The sequence below is a fragment of the Callorhinchus milii genome, unplaced genomic scaffold (genome assembly GCF_018977255.1).
Source record: "Callorhinchus milii isolate IMCB2004 unplaced genomic scaffold, IMCB_Cmil_1.0 Scaffold3, whole genome shotgun sequence".
Lineage (NCBI taxonomy): Eukaryota > Metazoa > Chordata > Chondrichthyes > Chimaeriformes > Callorhinchidae > Callorhinchus > Callorhinchus milii.
In genome coordinates this window covers 72328797-72346848 of record NW_024704744.1, presented here as the reverse complement: position 1 = coordinate 72346848, position 18052 = coordinate 72328797, and the positions used below count along the sequence as shown (strand labels likewise).

Here is an 18052-nt window from a genome sequence, read left to right as displayed (position 1 = left end):
GGCCTTTCAACTCCCACGAATATAAACTAGTCAAACATACCATCGGCCTGAACCCACCCACACCCCTGCTCCGGCCTCACCCCCACCCCCACCCCAGCCTCATCCCCCCTCCGCTCGAGCCTCACCCCCCTCTCCCATTACATCCTCAACCCCCCCAGCCTCACCCCCTTCACTCTGCTCCAGCCTCACCCACCCACACCTCCAGCTTACAACACCATCAGAAACTAGATCCCAGCTGGAAAACAAACAGGCAGAACACAGCCATTTCAATCAACCACAGAGGAAGGAAAGGTGGGGGGGCTTCAACTCCAATAGACAGTGCCCAGAAAAGTAAAAAATTGCACTTGTAATAGTCCCTTTCACACAGGGAGAGCAGTTCAAAGCACTTTTCAAAGACTAAATGGGAGTCTGAAATGGGAGGGAGATGGGAAAGGAGGGGGGAATGGGAAAGGCAGGCTGAGGGTGCTGTCAAAGAGATGGGTCTTTAGACTGGTTCAGAAAGCAAGGAGTAAGAGAGGTCCCAAAGCAGCAGCAAGCTCCAGAGGGTAGGGATCAAGTGGCTGAAAGCTCACCCGCCAATGGTGGGGTGAAACAAGTGGAGAGCATCAGCAGAGAAGAATTGGTGAAGCAGAGGGAATGGCTGGGAGTGCAAGGTTGTAGGAGATAGAGTGGGGTATCAAATACAAGGATTATTATTATAATAACTAATAGGGTCTAATTTGCAGCATTTCTTAATCGGATTACTTAACAAATGCAAGTGGGCAAATTAGGGTGAAGGATAGAGAAAAGAAGCGATTTCTGTTAACCAGATGCAAGTCATAGAACTCTGCTCCAATGTAACCAACTTCCAGTGTGGAATTCGATCGGGCCAATGGGAATATCGCCAGAATTCCTCATTAAGGAAACTAGTTTTGTCATGCTCTTTGGATGAGACGTTAAACCAAGGTCCCGCCTGCTTGTTAAGGTGGATGTTAAAGATCCCATGGCACTATTCAAAAAGAGAAGGGAATTTCTCTTTCCTGGTTCCTGGCCAACAATTCCCGCAAATAAAATTGGTCACTCACTCCACGACTGTTTGTGGGATACTTCTGTAAGCAATTGGCTGCTACGTTTCACCCACAAAACACAGTCATTCCACTTCACAGAGTACCCTGTGAAGCGCCTTAAGATATCTCAACAACATGATAAGGCGCTATATCAAATGCAAGGATTATTATCATTGTATGAAATTCCTGGAAATCAGGAATTTTGATTATTCCAAATTAAGTAAGGAAAAGACCAAGCCCATGCTCCAAAATGGAATTAGTTATGGTCGAGAAAAGGAACCTCCAATTGGTTTCTGTACAAATCCAAGGCAAGTAGCACACAGCTTGAACATTCCAGACCGGCATCCAAATGTGCTGGAGCACTGGGAAGGGCACTTGAGGTCTTCGGGTCCTCTCAGGCAGAGCCTGTGATAAGGCTGTGGTTTTAGCCTCCTCTTGTAATTTGCATTGTCCAGACTACGTCTCTGTACAGTCTGACATTAACGTTCAGAGAAAAAGAGCCCCTTCAAAGACATGATTTGAGAGAAGCAGAGCAACTAAGCAGTCGAGAGTAAGTCAACCTTCAAACCTCATTGGCACAGATGTGGCCCAGGCTTGAGCTGTTCATCTTCCTACAATTTATCCTCCAAAGAACAGACAAGGGATGGATTTCTGTGTAACTGAACTGCTCGCTCTGGATTTATCCAAGTTCACTGTGCCACAGGCAGAGAAAAGCTGGAGAAAGGGAGAGGGGAAAAGACATGCATAACATACTACTGCCACTTCCCTCACCACCACTTCTCTACTAGCGAGAGGAACACTTAGACAAATTAAAATAATCAAGGAGATAAACAAAAACTCTCCAGATGGCAACAGACAGAGAAGATGGGAGATGTTTTTTTTAAAAAAAGAAAAGGGTTTGAAACTGCCAGGACTATACTTGTCTCACAGGTGTCCTGATCTGAAACTACCCCTAATGTAGGCTCTTAATGTGGGTGGGGTGCGGGGGGGAGAGAAGGGAGAAACAGAGTGTGGTAGGGTATTGTCTGTTTGATATTATGTGTGGGGAGGGGGGGCAGAAAAAAATAAAGCCGGGTCTTTGGAGATGAACTGCCTCCAAGGTTGAGTGATGTGCTTGGTATATGGAATATTGAAACCAAGCCAGCCCTCTGTGACGGTCTCCAGTCAGGTCCCCGAGCCAGTTGTGGCCGCAGTATTTCAGGGCACTGCTGATGACAGACAAGCCAGCTTGGCTCATCGGCAAGACGAAGGGACAGACCAGTCACTGGGGGCAGGGACTCCTTCCACTACATTTAGTGCCTGCTAAATGTAAATTGTAACTGTTAGCCCTGCCAACTATTTTTTCCAATGCCCTTGCAGGTCGGGGAGTGCTAGCCTGGACAAGCAGCAGGAAGCAAGCTTGCCAGCAACATGCCAGAGCGTCATACCTTTCAAACAAATATACAGTAATAACATTTGTCACAGAAGCTGCAGTTTCCCTTCCTCTCAGCTGCTCGCTTCCTTATGTGGTACACACAAGTTAATGGCATGCACAGTGATGCACATGAGGACAGAGAGAATGCAGCTAGAATGACTTTAGTTCAATGACAAAAACAAGCTTCTACTAAAAGGGGAAGCAACAGCAACACTCCCAGTGACTTGAGCTGTGGGTGGATTCCTCCACACAGATAGAAACAGCAAAATTATCAAAACAGAAACTGTACATCCCCAACTCAACTTAACCCCACTGTCATCCAGATGTCACTTAGCCTCTGGGTCAGCCGGCTGTAGCCTTAAGCACAATATTGCACGTTGTTTTGTTGTTATTGGGACTCACACCAACATAGTGAAGGGTCTCCCAGGCAAATGAGAATTTCGTCTCCCTATAGCTCTCCCTCCCTTTGCAGGATCTTGCTTCACAGATGTGACTCTGTGGCTGTAGCCTCAGTTTGTTAATGAACTGAGCTGCAGAAGACAGACAGGCAGACTGGCTGTATCAGCTGCTGTCGAGTTCACACTATCAGCTGTTGTATTGCCTTGGTCATAGGATCCATGGTCCAACAATGTCCTTTGTTCAGCTGCGCACCTTGGCAAGATTACTCATAGCGACTCCATCCAACCCAGTGATCGCCTCAGCATGACAGTCCTCAGACAGACAAGGGTTGCCAACAATGACACAAAGGATAGCTATAGCCACTTGTCTGTAGTTTCCCAGTGACGACGACTTAAGATTCCCAGTGCACTCAGACTACATAGGGCTTGCCAAGTTATTCACTTCATGTGATCAATTTCTCTGGCACACTGAACCCTGCCACTAAACAATGTATATAACTTGTAAACCTCGGAACAACAATTTACATTTTGTTTTGTGTCTTTTACAACAGGAGGACGACTCAAAGGGCAGCACAACTGGAAGCATGAGCTGGAGGCGATGTAAGCGACCAAATGCACAAAGAGATAGTTTTGAGGTGGATATTGATGGTCCCATCTACCTGTTCAGGTGATTGTTAAAAATCCCCAACACCTTGAAAAGGGGAGTTCCTCCTGGTGTCCTGGCCAAAAATCCTCCAGATGAAATCCATCATTCACTTCACATCTGTTTGTGGAACCTCACTGTGGGCAAATTGGCTGCAGCATTCACCTACAAATACATAGTCACTACACTCAACTATAATTCCCTGTGAAGTGCTTTGAGACATTGACACTCCAATGCGGTGCTGGGGAGGATGATGCAATGTCAGAGGAGCCGTGCTATGGATGAATCATTAAACTGACGTCCCATCTGCTTGTTCAGGTGGACATTAAAGTTCCCATGGCACTATTCGAAAGAGGAGTTTCTCTCTCCCGACAATCCTCCAAATAAAATCGGTCATTCGTTTCATGACTGTGTGCGGGACAATGCTCTGCACATTTGGCTGCCCTGTCAACAAGAATGAGGCTCTCCTAATTGGCTCCCATCAGCACCTCCTCACCTCGAGCACTGACAGCATCACCATCCATGGTTGCACACTCCACCTTGCTAAGCCAGTCCAGAACCTTGATGTCTTGTTTGACCCTCAACTATTCTTTCTATCCCACATCTGCGCCATGACCTGCTCTGCTTTCGCCCACCTCCGCAACGTCGCCCAGCTCCGACGCTGTCTCACACTGCAGGGCTCCAAAACCCTCATGCATGATTTCATTACATCCAGACTCAACTATGCAACTCATTGCTTGTAGGCCTCCCCAACTCCTCCATCCACAGGCTGCAGATCCTTCAGAACTCTGCAGCCCGTGTCTTTTCCCGCACTAGGCTCCGCGACCCTAGCACTCCCATCTTTGCCCAACTCCCATCACACAGAAGATACAGTTCAAGATCCTGGTCCTCACCTTCAAGGCCCTCCATTCTCTTGCTCCCACCTACATCTATGACCTCCTAACCCCCTACCATCCTGCTCGCTCCCTCTGCTCAGCGGCTCCGGCCTGCTTCACATCTCATGTCTCGCTCGCCCCACTATTGATGGGCGGGCCTTCCGCACTCTGCCCCACCATCTGGAACTCTGTCCTGCAGTCCCTCTGCTTTGCCCCCTCCCTTGCCACCTTCAAGACCCATCTCAAGACCCTCCTCTTTGACCATGCTTTCAATCTCCCTGCTTCCCCCGCTGCCCTCCACCCTCCCCGACCCCCAGCTCGGGTCTGTAACTCTGTCTGTCCCGCGCCTTGGGATGTCCTCCCGACGTGAAAGGCGCTTTACAAATGTAATTTTGTTGTTGTTTCCCTCACAAAATACAGTCAATCCACTTTACAGTACATCCTGTGAAGTGCTTTGAGACGTTTCAATGATGTGATAAGGTGCTACATCAAATGCAAGGATTATTATTTTAAAATGCAAGCAGTTTTGTTACAGGAAAATATATACATTTAAAAAAACATTACTTACATTGTCTCGCTGATCATAGTCAACTGAGCTCGACACTGAAGTTAGCCGTTCGTACCGGTCGTGATTTTCTGAATGCAGAGCTGAGGCCACACTGAAGAAGAGACAAGCCGGTGTTCAGTTAGCAGGTTCTTATATGTGAGCACAGAACATTCACCCCACCAACACCATCAGCCAGTGCAAACACACCAGGCTGAAGTACCGTTGCAAGAGCGAGCCTCATCCTCATATCAACCTCAACAAAAGTTCCAGTTGGGTTCTGTACATGCTTTTGCTAGTTCACCAATCATTACTGTACTGCACTTTTGTCATGTTGACATTAAAGGCGGTATATCAAGTATGTGGATTATTATCAACACTATAGAAGTGTGAGGTCTCTGAAGACCGCACACAAGTTGCCCCATTAAATTAAAAAGCAAATTGCATTTTATTTAGCGCCGTTCACATCAAGAAGACATCTCAATAGAAAGAGTAAGTCATTTGACAACCCTTCCTCCTTCTCCCCACCCATCACACTTTGCTACCCATCTCAAATGACCCTGTCTCATCCCACATCTACATACACGTACACCCAGGCCGGGTAGTGATCAGGAACATTACTGATTTTCCAACTCGGCCATGTAAGGCATTTCTGATGCTGAACACTACATACAGCAAGATTCACATTTAGGGCACCACACTAAGGGTTGTATTTACAAACTTTATGGGGTCCCGCTAATGTAGTGGTTAGCACACTTGCCTCGCAAGCAAGAGGACCCAGGTTTGATTCTAGGTCTGGGTGAGACCTTAGCTAAGTTTCCTGACTCCACCTAGCAGTAAGTAAGAACCTGTTTTTTTGTCGTATCCCTTTTCCAGGGGTAATAATCCCCACCTCCCCCCCCAAAAAAAATTGATCATTCAATCTGCAACTTTGTGGGACATTGCTTTGTGCAATTAGCTGTTATATTTTGCCCACAAAATAATCAGTCACTACTTTTTACAGTATATCCTGTGAAGTGTTTTGAGGTGTCTCAATGACGTGATAAAGCGCTATATCAAAATGCTAGGATTATTGTTATTATTAATATTCAAAACACTGCATTTTGGGTGTGGGCAATCATTTCAGATTTAATTGCTAATTTGCTTCTGCGAGTCTGGTTAAGAATTGGACAGATGATGTAAAGTTGGGAGTTGAGCTTAGCTCGCTCTCTCAGACCCACTGTGAGGCCTGCTGAACACAAGGGTACTTTAACATGGGAGCACTGGCTGCCCTCATCAACACATTAGAACAGTTCATCTACTGGCATCGGAAATCACAAAGGTTAGAGACGGAAAAGGCAGATACGTGTTAAACCCAGAGCCACGCAACTTCAGATAGTCAGGAAGGGAAGAAAGAAGAGACAGACGTTGAACTGAAGCTCTCAACAAAACAACCAGCCTTATTCCAGTCAATTGCATCTCTCAGAATTCCCACGCCTGGTTACATTCAAGAATCAGCATCTGAATGGCAGGGAGGTAGGTTAACATTGTCATTGCAGCTCTCAGCAGGCCCCAGCTCTGATTAAAGGTCATTTATAGACCTTGTTGTTCTCTCTGCATCAAGTGTCAGTAGACTTGCTGTGCCTTTCTCTTTAAATTAAATTAAATCTGAATTTGAAGCGAATTTGGCCTTTCAGGCTAACGGTGTCATTTCAGATCAGTTTGCTGCCAGGGTGTCTTGAAACAAAAAAAATCTGAAATTCAAAAATGGAAAGCGTGCGGATATAGCTAGTCATGAAGAGCACTGAGCAGTTGGTGAAAACTTTCCCTTTAAGGCCTAGTGTCAATCACCAAACATAATTCCAATCCTGTGGCTGTGTTTTTACAGGGATTATTACTGATCACCATGGAAGGTTGCGTGGGATGCTGAATATAATCGCTGTAATCATTCATGAATAAGTTATGAGTTCAGCTGAACTACAAACTTGGGAGGAAACGGCATTGGTTGTTGAGTTGAAGGAAGCTGCCACGATACTCACGTCTGTTAAGAACGAATGTTTATATTTGATTTTCAGACTGAGGAGAAGACATGCAGTATCATATCTCGTGAGAAGCGTGACTGTGCACATCGTGTAAGGAGAAAACTAGCAACAAGTCATTGCAATACACTACCACCTGGCAACACAGTCATCACACAGGGACCAAATTCTGGCACTTTAAAGCTTAGAATTACTTGGAAGAAACACTGTTCACTTTGGAGTACTTGTACAATATATTAACATCTCTCGAGGGAGGGGAGTGGAGGAAACAGTTTGGAAACGGAAAAATGAGTTTTCCATGTCAATTTAAAACTGCAGCAGCCGGCACTGTGTATCACACATGCTGACGGTTCCTTGGGAAATGATGTGTCTGAGTGCAATTCGAGTCTAATTGCTGGTTGATCCCAGTTTATTTTATTTCCAGGGCAGCATACAGACTGCATTGCCTTACAAGAAATGAGGTGTTTAGATGGTAACAAAATCATAGAGACTAGACTTCAAGGACTCAACATCACATCACCTGAGCTGTGAGAGGGGTCACTGACATGATGGGCATCATTTGCTAAAATCAAACACATCTAAGTATTGATGCATTTTCTATTCCATTGCTTCCAGTAGTTTTGTGTCCTAAACTAATCAATTGACTCGTGGAAGGCACGTGATCTGCACAGAGTGTTTTTGATGGTGGGGCAGGATTGTGTGTCAGCCTCCATGGTGTAAAGGGTAGCCAATACAAGGATAAATCCAACTGAGGGCTCAACAGGACTCCACATGCACACAGTACAAAATGAATCTTCTGACGAGCACTTTTTTTTTAAAAAAGGGAAGTCTTGCCGTTAGGACCCCATTTTAAAACCTAAAACCAAACCCGAAGACAGGCGATGGACTATGTAACTATACGGGTGGGGGGGGGGGGGGGAGAAATGAGACACAAAGGATGAATGAGAAAAATGCATATCCAATCCTTATCCTGTTCTCATGTGACATCCATTGACACACACTTAAGAGAGAGAGAGAAATGGGTGTCACTGGAGTCCGTGTGGGATACCCATCTAACTTTTCAGCTTCTCTATTCCCAAGCATAGGGCACTGAACCTGATAGCAATCAATTAACTCAGGCTGACCTGGGGCCTTACAGGCAGTATATCACTAGGAACGCTCAATTCAAGTTTCTTTAAAGCTAATCAGGTGAATTTCAGTGTTAGAAAATTGGTCATTCTCCAATTTTAGAATGGATTTCACAGCAATTCCAAACAACATAGAGTTACCCTCATTATTGTGTTGCAACATAGACATTGTGGTAAAACTGGCTTGAAAAACAAGCAAGATCTGGGCGAGGCAAGACTCAGGTGTGATGTCCTATATAATTGATCATCTCTGTCGACACTCAACTGCCAAGGATCATACACAACGATGCTCACTTTGAGCAGGGTACATAAGGGCAACCAGCGCCTTAGAGCTGCACTCCAGCAAGAGGACATTTGAAAATGAGATAAAATAACTCAACAGTTGGAATTTTTAGAAAAGATTAAAAACAATTATGGTTAAAAGTAAGTAGTCCATAGTTTCAGGGTAAGGTCCTTTGGGACAAATAAGGAGGAGAATGTATCTTAATTGTCATTTCTTGCACACGATGTACACAGAGGACGCTTGGTACAGAGATCTGCTGTTATTGGAGAGAAGTAAGAGAACATTAAACATCCACAGCACACCTAACCACAGTGGAGATCAAGGCAGAAAATATTAGTGCCTTCTCAAACCAGAAATCACGTCAAAGATAAAGGAAAGAAAACGAAAGAACGAAGACATACTATTCCCGCTCTGCTGTTTGATTTTTCCCACGTCTTTTTCTAGAATATGAACAAAAAAGACCTTAAGGAAGCAATTTAAAAATAAATTTACCTTGAAGCTGAAATGACGAAGGAATGATGTTAAAACAAGTACAGATAGGGCTAGGAGATGGACATTCTCTTGCCACTCACAAACCTCCAGAGACATGATGGATGGACTGAGCGGTAATGTGCAAAAGCAGCTTCTGTTGGAGATAAGCTTCTTTGTTCCACATTTATTTCCAATATGTATCCTCTTTGCCCAATAGCTAGCTTCGAGTTCCTTCTTCATACAACACATCACTAACACCTGCGTTGATGGACACTAGAGTGAAGGCAAGGTGGTTATCATTGTTCTGCGCTTGCTCTCCTCTTCCATTTCTCTGCGCCCGCACGCTAAGGCACGCTCCTTACTGATGTCGACACACAATTGCTTGGGCACCCTGCCTTGCTCAACCTTAACCAAGTACCCAATCTTCTTATGAAAGTCTGGTTGGCGAGCGTCCTGGTGACCTGTAGAATGCTCAGAACGGGGCAGGCTTGGTGATTACGCTAGGAAACGGATGAACTTTACTGGTCTTTTGTTCATCCTTGGCTTTCCTGGGAGTTGGCAACCCATCACAGCATACACATTCTTTATAGTGCCTACAATGTCTGTTGAAATTAAAATGCAGTACAAATTTACATTTTCCTTTTATGATGGGAGAACATCCTGAGGTGCTTATTAGTGACTTCTGAGACTTCACTGCTGCTCATATTGTTGCAAACCATTACTGTTGCCCATATTTATACAGCAGAAACAAAGTTAAGCACTGGAGCGAGCACCCAGACGTATTGAACATCACAACCTGAATAACAGACGATTCAAAGGAGAAAAAACACTTTTTACAAATTCTGCTCATGAACAGCGAGAGATAAAATGGACAATTTATGAGACTGAACAGTTGACTATTTTATGTGCAGGTTTGTCAGGACTTCAAACTGAAATGGACGGAGGCAGAGAACAGCTAACCACAGAAAGAGCACATTGAAGCCACGTTGTTCTGAAGAGACTCACGCAATTCTGAGAGACTGAAAGTAAGGTTAGTTTGCTGTTGCTAAGGCACAAGTTAATTCATCATGTCTACAGGGTGTCCACAGAGTCCTCTTACCCAGTTACAAAACAGGGCTACAAAGGAGCTGAAACAAGCCGTCAGAGATGCATTTCGCTTAGTCACTCCATCCATGTTACAGAAGATGTGGCACTGAACATGACGGCGGATAATTATCTGTCATGAAAATGATGGCGCTCACTCACACTGATCCTCTGGACGTCTGAATACAGTTAAAGACTTGTACAGAATATCATTAAGTACTTCTAAATACAATTATCATCATTCATCCACGTGTTTCAGTTGTTTGACAATAATAAAAATGGGGGTAACAGGACTTTGTGGAGACCGTATACATAGTAATATAGGTTGCAATGTAACAGTACATCCTGAGAGGTTCACCCCCAGCCAAGATTGCTGGCTCTCAGTCTCGGCCTGCTGTTTAAATGAAGCAGCAGCAAGCATGGCTTCAGTACATTTGCAGCAGGAGAGAAGAAAGCATCCACTGAGGTCAGTAACTCACCATGTGAGGGTAAATCACCAGACAACCCATCAGAAAACCACAACCTCATGTCGTTAACAAAATTCACCCATCACTGGATCTGATTACTTTAAAGCACAGAAATTGTAGAAGTTTTTTCTCCCCTCAATTAAATGTATTTTGTTACAAAAACAGTCACTACATGTAAAGTGCTTTTAGATATTTCAACATATGAGGCCATAAAATGCAAATTCTCTTTCATTTATTAACTTATGTAATCAGAGTACATTATAAATAGTGCATTAGTGACACTTCCATTAGGAAGGTTGCATTGGGAAAATCCAATAATACCATCTGGAGCAGACAGCTTTGTTTTCCATCAAGGATTCCAGTTTTCATAAGCATTAAACTTTGACCTTTCAACCCTCTCACACCCACTCACTCTCCCACACCCACAAAGGAGCTTAAGTTTAACAGAAATTTATACCAATGGATCACTGACCACAAGGCTGCAAACCATTCAAAATGATCAGATGGTTTATATACAATAAACAAAATGTTATACTTGCAGGAGAACCAACAGTAGTTTCTGGTGCAATTAATTGAACTGAATGCAAAAGTGCTGCTCAAGGCTGAAGGGAATTGTTGTTGGAACCATTAATTGAGTGAATGAATCCAAAACATCCCGCACACATTTCATTAATTTATTTACACCTTACATATCACAATTCAACATAAAGTACAGCTTGAAGCACATTACCCTGATTAGTGGACTGATTAACATAAACCAATATGTCAAGAGGCTTGAGGCACCTCTGAGCCATTTTGCCTCTAGCTGCTATTAAACATACTGTTTAGACTACAAGCATTTTAAGAGATTCTTGAATGTTCCATATATCCCAATCCGTAATGACCAAACTTCTTTCATATTTCCCGATTATTGTCCATCCCCCAATCTAGACATGCAGGAGAAGTGCAGTAGAGGTGACTGTTAAAAGATTTATTTTCCCTGCCCTCTATATTATGCATGGATAAGACTTTTCCACTACAGAGGAGGATCAGTTAAAATCAATACATGACCTTACTACAGACGTTCCAAATACTGAAGAAATATTAAACAAGAGAAAACTGTCAAAGAAAAAAAAGAAGTCTGAAAAGATGTAACCTGCCCAACACACTTGCTACTTTGTTCTCGTCTGTTTCCCAGATCCCACACTTTGTAAGACATAGTAAGGATTAAAAAAGTGCCAGTTGCACAGAGCCATTACCTATCAGCATCAGAGACCAGCGCAAGACGTCCATAGTCCCAGGCCACCTTCCTCAAAATGGAGAACACAAACAAAAGGACCTAAATAGAGGAGGGAAAAAGATTGAAACAGTGAGTGATTCAATTCTTGAGAAGGTGTCCTGCCTCAGAAAGCCGGTGAGGGGAAAACTAGTCAAGAGTTTCCACAATGGATTCCAGTACCCGAACAAATTAACTTCAAGATCCTTGCTCCAACCTTCAAATCTCTTTGATCATCTTGCACCACCCAAACTGTGCAATCTCTTCCCTCCATCTGTGCCCCCTCCCTCCATGCCACCAACGGCAGTCGAGCTTTCAACCATGATGCTGCTGCTCTCTGGAATGCTCTCCCTTCTCTCTCTCTCAAAGCTCTCCATTTGATCTTGCTTTTGTAGAACAGCCATAAACTGATTCTTCCATCACTTCCTATTGAGTAATCCCAATAGTGTTTGTAAGGCACTGTCAGATGTTACGCTATGTGATACAGTCCCATTTACCTCTGAACACCACCACTTATTACAGAAAGAGTAATTGGCTAAAGTTTTGTTCCGTTAATTTTAATCCATAATTCCTTCCATTCATAACCTCCCCCAATAAGCAACAGGAGCAGCAACAAGCAATCGAACAGTGCCCTTCCTCACAGATGACACACATTATGTTATGTTAATCTTGTATGCCTTGCAGAGCAGTTTTCTTTAATGCATTGTTTTAGACAGCATTTTCACTGCCCCTGTTGAAATACTATTACACTAAGATTGCTTAACTGTGGTTTATGAGGCAGAGTAGATTTAAACGTCAAAATATGGAAAATGTTTTGCTTTTAGGTCATTTTGTCTACCAACTAGATTGAGATTACTTAAAATAATAATAATCCTTGCATTTGATATAGCGCCTTCTCATGTCATTGAGACATCTCAAAGCGCTTCACAGAATATACAGTAAAGTTTAGTGACTGTGTTTTGTGGGCAAAACGCGGCAGCCAATTGCGCACAGCAGTATCCCACAAATAGTCAGATATTAGTGTGCATAAAGTATGAGGAAGCCTACAGTGTCCCTCCCTGCCCAGGAATAACATAACATAATAGAAACAGTTTGGGTGCTGTGAGGACAGTTTGGTACTGGTGAGCATACAGGCAGAGTTCTGAATGGTGGAGCTGGGGAGAACGGTAGGCAGGACATTGGAGAATTTGAGGCCGGGTGAGAGAAGGAAGGGGAAGTTTGTAGTTACTGACCAATGGATTTTGGGAGAAGTGTTGCAAGAACAAAATAATAGGGTTTTAGCATCCTTACCTGTTCCCAGTAAGGTAACATTTTTACTAGGTACTTTCTTCCAACGCCTTTCTTGCCTCTCAGCACAATATACTATTTGTACAGAAAAGTGTCCCACTTCCAATTATATGCACTCTGTATCCTCTCCTCCATTCGGCTCTCTACGCCCATCACCCTCATCCTCTCCAGGATCCACTGGTTTCCAGTCTACTTCAAGTCCCTTGGTAGGAACTTCATATCGTTTCCCAAGCATGCCCTGCAGTTCATTCTGCCCATGTCCTCTGCTCCTCAGACTATATTCCACTACTTGTTCTCTTTTATCTGGGGGATTGTCGATCAGGACACCGGGAGAGAGAAACTCCCTTCTCTTTTCAAAAAGTCCACCTGAACGGGACCTTGGTTTAAAGTTTCAACCAAGGGACAGCACCTCTGATAATGCAACCCCCACCACCCCACCCCCACAGCACACTGGAGTGGCAGCTTAAACTAAGTGATTCCAAGTCCCGATGTGGGGCTTGAACCCACAACCTTCTGATTCAGAGGCGAGAGTGCTACCACTGAGCCAGACTGACGCACAGACTTATCAAGAGACAAGCTTGCATACTTACCAGAAAGCACATAAAATCCAGGGCAAGGACAGTTGGGACCCCTCCGAAGGGCAAGCCCTGGAGTACAGTGCTGGTGATCCGGGCACTGTAGCAGTACTCCTTGGATGAATTGGGTGGGCCTGCCGTAGCCACAGAGAAGATGAGCATTGAATGGGATAAGGAAGTCATCTTTACAACTTCATTGTCTTATCTGCAACGGCAGAAAATAAATATTAAAGACAAGGAGTCCAGCAGCAGACACAAGCCTCTAACAGCCCAAACTAGTGAGGGAGACAACAGTGCTTTGATATATGGAAGGGAACTGTTCACTATTATCTTTAGTTTACGTAAGGTTCTTCAAATCCCTCAGGATATTAAATAAACTGAGAAAAGCATCCAAGATGGTATAAACAGTGCGAGGTTCAGGGAGAGAAGGAAGGAAAGATAGATAGAAAGGAGCTGCTTGTTCAAGCACAAATCACTGTACAAAGGACAGCTGAGGAGCATGGAGCATATAGAACCGAGGCTCAGTAAATGCCTTGGTATTTGAAATGCAGAAAGAGAACAGCCCAAACATGAAGTCAGACACATATCCATTTGAAAATACAGGCCGAGGTCAATTATTAAAATTAGACAATACTTATATTAAAAAATAATTAAATTGACAGAGCTCCAATAACATCAGAACATTTTTAAGTACTTTACAACAGTTACTATTAAGTGCAATGACTGCATTTGCGGATGAACGTGAAAGCCAATTTGTGCACAACAATGTTACACTGACCAGAAAGTAAATGACCAATTTAACTGGAGGACGGTGGACAATCTTGATTTATTCTCTTTGCCCTCTCCGAGCAGCTTTTAGGAACTCAGCCTTAATCCCATCTGCACCTGCTGCCTTACCATTTAGCAAGTCGACGCATTGCAGCCTCCAATTTACTTTCTGATCAAGTGTTCCCTGGCTCAGGAATCACTTGTACATTATTGGGCAAACCCTGAACAGACGATACAGTTAAACCTTAAATGCCAAACAATCCACTGGTACATTTACTGGCACTTGAGCCAGGCAAATCCAGGTTGCTAGGCTATCTTTTAAAAACAGAGCTTGGAGAGATTAATCTTTGAAACAAATCAGCCTTATAACCAGCAAAGGAACTGGTCATTGAACAAGAAAAAACAGATCAAACATGCTGCTTCTCACTGCTCGTCTCACAAGCTCAGGCTCTCTCTGCCCCATCTTCCCTGGATGTGTTCTAAGTGGACTTGTATGTGCCGGTCATGTCAAAAGTTCTTGCCCACTTTATGCAAGGAGTTACTCTGAAGTCTACCCTGTACAAAGCAATACAAATTTACTGAAGAAGCAAATACTTAATATATATAATAATCCTTGTATTTGATATAGCGCTTTTCACGTCTTCTAGACGTGTCAAAGCGCTTCACAGAATCTACTGTAAAGTGAATTGACTGTATATTTGTGGGCAAAATGCGACAGCCAATTCCAATCCCACAAATAGTCATGGACTGAAGTGACCAATTTTATTATTGTTTGTTTTGCATGGATTAATGTGCATGGATGCTTGAGAAATATATAAAGGGTTTAAAATTGATTGACATTGTCTCTGATTCCCTCTTTTCCTGAGTCTCACTGAACTCCACAATTTAAATTGGATCTAGTCGAAAGGTGACAGAGTTCATCCCTTGTCCTGGACAGAAATAACAACAGTTTCCTTGTGCTGTTTCATTCGCAACCATGTAAAGCACTGACAAATCTACAAGTTTAATCTTTCTGTAGGATATCAATAAGTCCTACAATGGCAGCCTGTCCAAGTACAAATTTCACAATAAATGGATACAAGACAAGCACATCAAATCCTGTTCAATCTCCATTATCCTTCATTCCTTGCTATAGAACAGTCCTGTCTTCACCATTCATGCACAATGTGTACTACTGTTCCAGACACTGTCTGTTTCTCCCCTTCCTCATCTCCTCACAGCTTTAAAACCCAACCAAGGCCTCACAAACAATCACAAAGTGAATGACTAATTTTCTCAAGAGAAGCGCTGGCCAGGACAATGGGGGGGAAAGAAAGCTCCTTCTGTTTTGAACAGTGCACAGAATCTTTAACATTTAACATAATAATCCTTGCATTTGATATTACGCCTTATCGCGTCTTCGAGACGTCTCAAAGCACTTCACGGAATATACTGTAAAGTGAATTGATTGCATATTTTGTGGGTGAAACAGTAGCCAATTGCGCACAGCAGGGCCCAACAAATAGTTGTGGATTGAGTAACCAAATTATTATTGTTTTATTTATTATTAAAACTTGTTTGAAGGAATTATTCCCCCCGGAAAAGCTATGCGCCAATTAACTAACCGGGTTCCTAGTTACTGCGAGGTGAATAGAGCTGTGGGAGTAAGGAAACTTGCCCAAAGTTTCGCCCTGCCTAGGAATCGAACACAAGTCCTCTCTTTTGTGAGGCGATTGCTCTAACCACTGAGCTACAGGACTCCACGTACAGGCGGGCGGGGGGAAAAGATGGAAGTGTTGCAGGAGGATCTGAAAGAGAGCGTGCTCCTAGCGCTCCAATGATGAGTTCATTCTCCACCGCTATGGAACATTAGATATTACTAGAATATCAGAACATCTCAAAAACACTTCATAGTAATTGCTGTCAAGTGTAACGACAGAGAGAGCAGTCATTTACTCTATAGGTCCCACTAAGGCATGAAATGTATCTGGAGTCTAGGTGGCCAGGAAGAAACTTACTTTTTTTTCTAAGTGTTGGGAGATCTTTAAAGTTCACCTGAATAGGCAAACTGGACATCAGTTTAACATTTCATATGAAGGACAGCATCTCCGACATTCCAGCACCCGCCTGGGCTGTAAACTCAAAGTTCTGATGTGGTGGGTCTTGAACCCATAACTTTCCAACGCAAAGGCAAGAGCAGCCAAATACTATTCCAACAAGGGTCTCACTTAATGATTTAGATAACATTTGAAAAATTATTTATCATAACTTCAAGTCAATTTCCTCAAAAGGAGAAGTAGTCTTGTATTTGATTCTCTTTGACTCCAACATCACGCTGACTGAAAACTGGTGAACCACAATTTCCTCTCTGTTCCTTCACCTCAGCTAGTGGACTCCCTGTACTGTGGATCCCTGTATATTTAGGATCAAAAATAAAATCCTTGTATTTGATACAGCAACGTTCACATCATCAAATCATCTTGAAGCGCTTCACAGCACATACTTTAAAGTGCAGTGACTGGGGATTTGCACTGGAGTGTCAGCATAGACGATATGAGTTTAAAGACCCAACACAATGCTTGAATCCACAATCTTGACTCTGGAGCAAGACTGCTACCACTGAGCGAGGCTGACCTCACATTTATCTACATTAGCTTCCATCCTCATTAACTTCCAGTTATTTTAACCCACCTGATTAGTTTGTCCACGGATTTCTGAATGCCATTCAATCTCTTCATTATTCACCATACCACAAAGCTTGGCATCAACAATAAATACTTTAATATTACACACTAACTGCGGGATTTAAACAGTCTCTATATTACACACTGACTGCGGGATTTAAATAGTGCTCTATATTACACACTGACTGCGGGATTTAAACAGTGCTCTATATTACACACTGACTGCGGGATTTAAACAGTGCTCTATATTACACACTGACTGCGGGATTTAAATAGTGCTCTATGTTTAAGAAAGGCAAATGGATAATACAGCCCAGCCAGCTTGGACTGGTGAGCTCAACTCTCCTTGGGTTTAGGAACTTTAAAACATTGCCGGAGATGCACTGGCTCAATTAATTTTCATTTTCAGCGAGTCAAGACAACCATCTGGAGATGGTTCTGGGAGGAGTTACAAGCCAGACAGTGAAAGAGGCGAATTACCACACACAAAGAGATACTGTGCAGCAGCAGTCTGGGCTGAAGGTTGTATGAGCACTTAACAACGCCCAGGCCGGCTCCATAATGACTCCAAGGTATTTTCCCCTGACATGAACCGTCACCAATTACCAAATAAAAAGCACCATTTTTAATATTAAAAAACAACACTTGAAAAAGGTTTAGTAACAGAGGCAGAGACAGCACCGTTTATCCTTTAAGAAACACGCTGACAATTTTTTTNGAAAAATCCACTCAGCAAAAAAAGTAATAAGCTTAAAAATAAATGTCGTTATTAATCAGACGCCCAAACTTCACAAGGGATCAGCCAGTGATTAGCCAGCGATTACCTCTTTATAAATAGCAAATTAAGCTCCCAATCTATTGCCTTATGCTACGCTTTATTAATTTAAAACCTTTTATTTAAGGTTCCTCAGTTCTCGGCGTCAGCTTTTAAAAAAGTGTTGCAGAGAAGAGATGCTGCAGCACAACAGAGCTGCAGGGTAAGGACTTGGTCTGCTTGAAACATCAGCGAGAGTGAGATTTGCAGTCACAGCTGCTACCCTTCCTGCTGTGAGCATCTAAACAAACATGGGAAAGTGGAGCGACACGAGATTGGGTTGGTGTACACAGCAGAAGTAATGCAGCAAGACCCAGGAGA

General features: G+C 43.3%; 1 protein-coding gene across 2 annotated transcripts in view; it reads right to left on the bottom strand.

Moving 5' to 3' along the window:
- Nucleotides 1-18052, bottom strand: part of LOC103179195 (CSC1-like protein 2) — an 84911-nt gene that overhangs the window by 42553 nt on the left and 24306 nt on the right. For both annotated transcript variants that reach the window (XM_042332977.1, XM_042332978.1), the window contains exons 2-5: nt 13502-13691; nt 11608-11687; nt 8750-8788; nt 4945-5035 (exon numbers count right to left, since the gene is read on the bottom strand). In XM_042332977.1, coding sequence (XP_042188911.1) covers nt 4945-5035; nt 8750-8788; nt 11608-11687; nt 13502-13669 — 378 coding nt within the window. In that variant the 5' untranslated portion in view covers nt 13670-13691. The remainder of the gene's footprint in view (nt 1-4944; nt 5036-8749; nt 8789-11607; nt 11688-13501; nt 13692-18052) is intronic.